The sequence below is a fragment of the Octopus bimaculoides genome, chromosome 2 (genome assembly GCF_001194135.2).
Source record: "Octopus bimaculoides isolate UCB-OBI-ISO-001 chromosome 2, ASM119413v2, whole genome shotgun sequence".
In the NCBI taxonomy this organism is placed as follows: Eukaryota; Metazoa; Mollusca; class Cephalopoda; order Octopoda; family Octopodidae; genus Octopus; species Octopus bimaculoides.
This window is the reverse complement of record NC_068982.1, coordinates 52,974,132-52,976,219: the sequence shown is the minus strand read 5'-3', so window position 1 is coordinate 52,976,219 and position 2,088 is coordinate 52,974,132. Positions and strand designations below refer to the sequence as shown.

The following is a 2,088-nucleotide window of genomic DNA, read 5'->3' as shown; positions in this document are numbered from 1 at the left end:
TATATATATATATATGCATATATATATATGCATATATATATATATATATATATATATGAAGGTGCATGTTCTAGTGTTTAGGTTGTTACACTCACGATCGTGCGATCGTGGTTCCGGTTCCTAGACCGTGTGGTGCGTTGTGTTCTTGAGCAAAACTCCTCATCTCACGTTGCTCTACGATCACTTTGACACCTGGCGTGTAGTACATCGTGTACTTGTCCTGGCAACATCGATTTATAGGAGGGAGGGAGTTAATGTACATCACGAACATTTAATCACTATAAATAAATCATTTGTGCAGGTCGTTCGGCAAAAGCTGAACACTCACGCGTCATCTTCGACGGGAGAGTCCATCATACATACATACATGATGGCCGTCCACTCGTGACCGAGGAAGACCATTGCCGACCTTCAGGAACATTGTGCACTCTAGGACTAACTTATATTTTGCATTTGTGGCTCCGTTGGTGGCTAATGAGCCCTGCTCTTGACAAGCATACACGATTGCAAACATTGCAGACCAAGCTTTCCCCATTCACTATATGAGCCGTGCGCTTTTGCGCAGCTCACTTAAGTTCTTCATGCTGGTTACGTGCTCTCTCAAAAGTGTCGATCCCCTCCTTAACATGCTTCCTCCATCCGTGGCGATGACAGGCATTGTTCTCCCAGTCAGTGTCCTGCATATCACAGGCCTTTAATGAGGACTTGATACAGTCCTTAAAGCGCAGCCTTGGTTTCTGCCGGAGTCTCCTTCCATTCACAAGTTCTCCATAGAGCATCTGCTTAGGAATCCTGCTATACATACATACATACATACATACATACATACATACATACATACATACATACGTACGCACGTACGTATGTGTGTGTGTATATCTGTTTGTTTCCCGGCAAAAGAGAGCGATAGAATAAGTGTCAGTCTTAAAAAGAATAAGTACTGGGGTCCATTTGTTTGACTAGAACCGTGAAGGTGGTGTCCCATCATAGTTGCAGTTCAATGACTGAAACAAGTTGAAGAATAAAGATTAAAGAGCACCTATCTCTCACTTTCTTTTCTACTCTAGGCACAAGGCCCGACATTTTCGGAGATGGGGTGGGCAGTCGATTAGTTGACCCTAGTACGCAACGGTACTTAATTTATCAACCCCGAAAGGATGAAAGGCAAAGTCGACCTCGGCGGAATTTGAACACAGAACATAAAGACAGATGAAATACCGCTAAGTATTTCGCCCGGCGTGTTAACGTTTCTGTCGAAGTACAGGCCATCGTGTTACACCGTCTGATGCCACCCTTTCTCTCAGTTGTTTGACCCCATGCTGATACCATTTCTTGTCCTTTGAGGCGAAGAACTCTTTCACTGAAGCTGTCATCTCCTCTTGGTTGACGAAGCGCCGCGAGTACAGGAAGCGAGCCTTAGATCGGAACAGGTAATAATCCGAGGGAGATATGTTTCCGCAGTCCTGACGTGCATTATCTGTCTCTCTTTTATTGTATTTCCCATCCCTAGTTCCCTCTCACGTTTTTAAACTTAGATTTTTTCGACCTATTTTGTTTGCACCAAATTCATCCAGGTACCCAGGAAAGAACCAACCCCGCCACCGCGCCATAATCAAACTTACATTTATCCGCTGAGATTTCCGCGCCAAGAAACTCTCTTTACATTGTTTTTTCCGTTTATAAAAGCCTTCCAAAAATTCCTGTTGGTACATATATTCCGCGTTTTTCAATTTTTTCCAAAATTCTAAAATTTTGGAAGAAAACAAAAATATCAACTAATACTAATAACAACAACAACAACAACAACAACAACAAATGATAATAATAATAATAATAATAATAATAATAATCTCTTCAATTATAGGCACAAGGCCTGAAATTTGAGGGAGAGGACTAGTCAATTACATCGACCCCAGTGTTTCATTAGTACTTAATTTATCGACCCCCGAAAGGATGAAAGGTGAAGTCGACCTCAGCGGAATTTGAACTCAGAACGTGAAGATGGACGAAATGCTGCTAAGCATTTTGCTCGGCGTGCTAACGATTCTGCCAGCTCGCCGTCTTAATAATAAGAATCCTTTCTACTAT

The 2,088-nt window shown here is 42.1% G+C and overlaps 1 protein-coding gene across 1 annotated transcript in view; it reads right to left on the bottom strand.

Moving 5' to 3' along the window:
• LOC106867400 (uncharacterized) overlaps positions 1 to 2,088 on the bottom strand; it is a 36,872-nt gene that overhangs the window by 32,849 nt on the left and 1,935 nt on the right. The window contains exon 2 of the mRNA XM_014912262.2: positions 1,623 to 1,744. Coding sequence (XP_014767748.2) covers positions 1,623 to 1,744 — 122 coding nt within the window. The remainder of the gene's footprint in view (positions 1 to 1,622; positions 1,745 to 2,088) is intronic.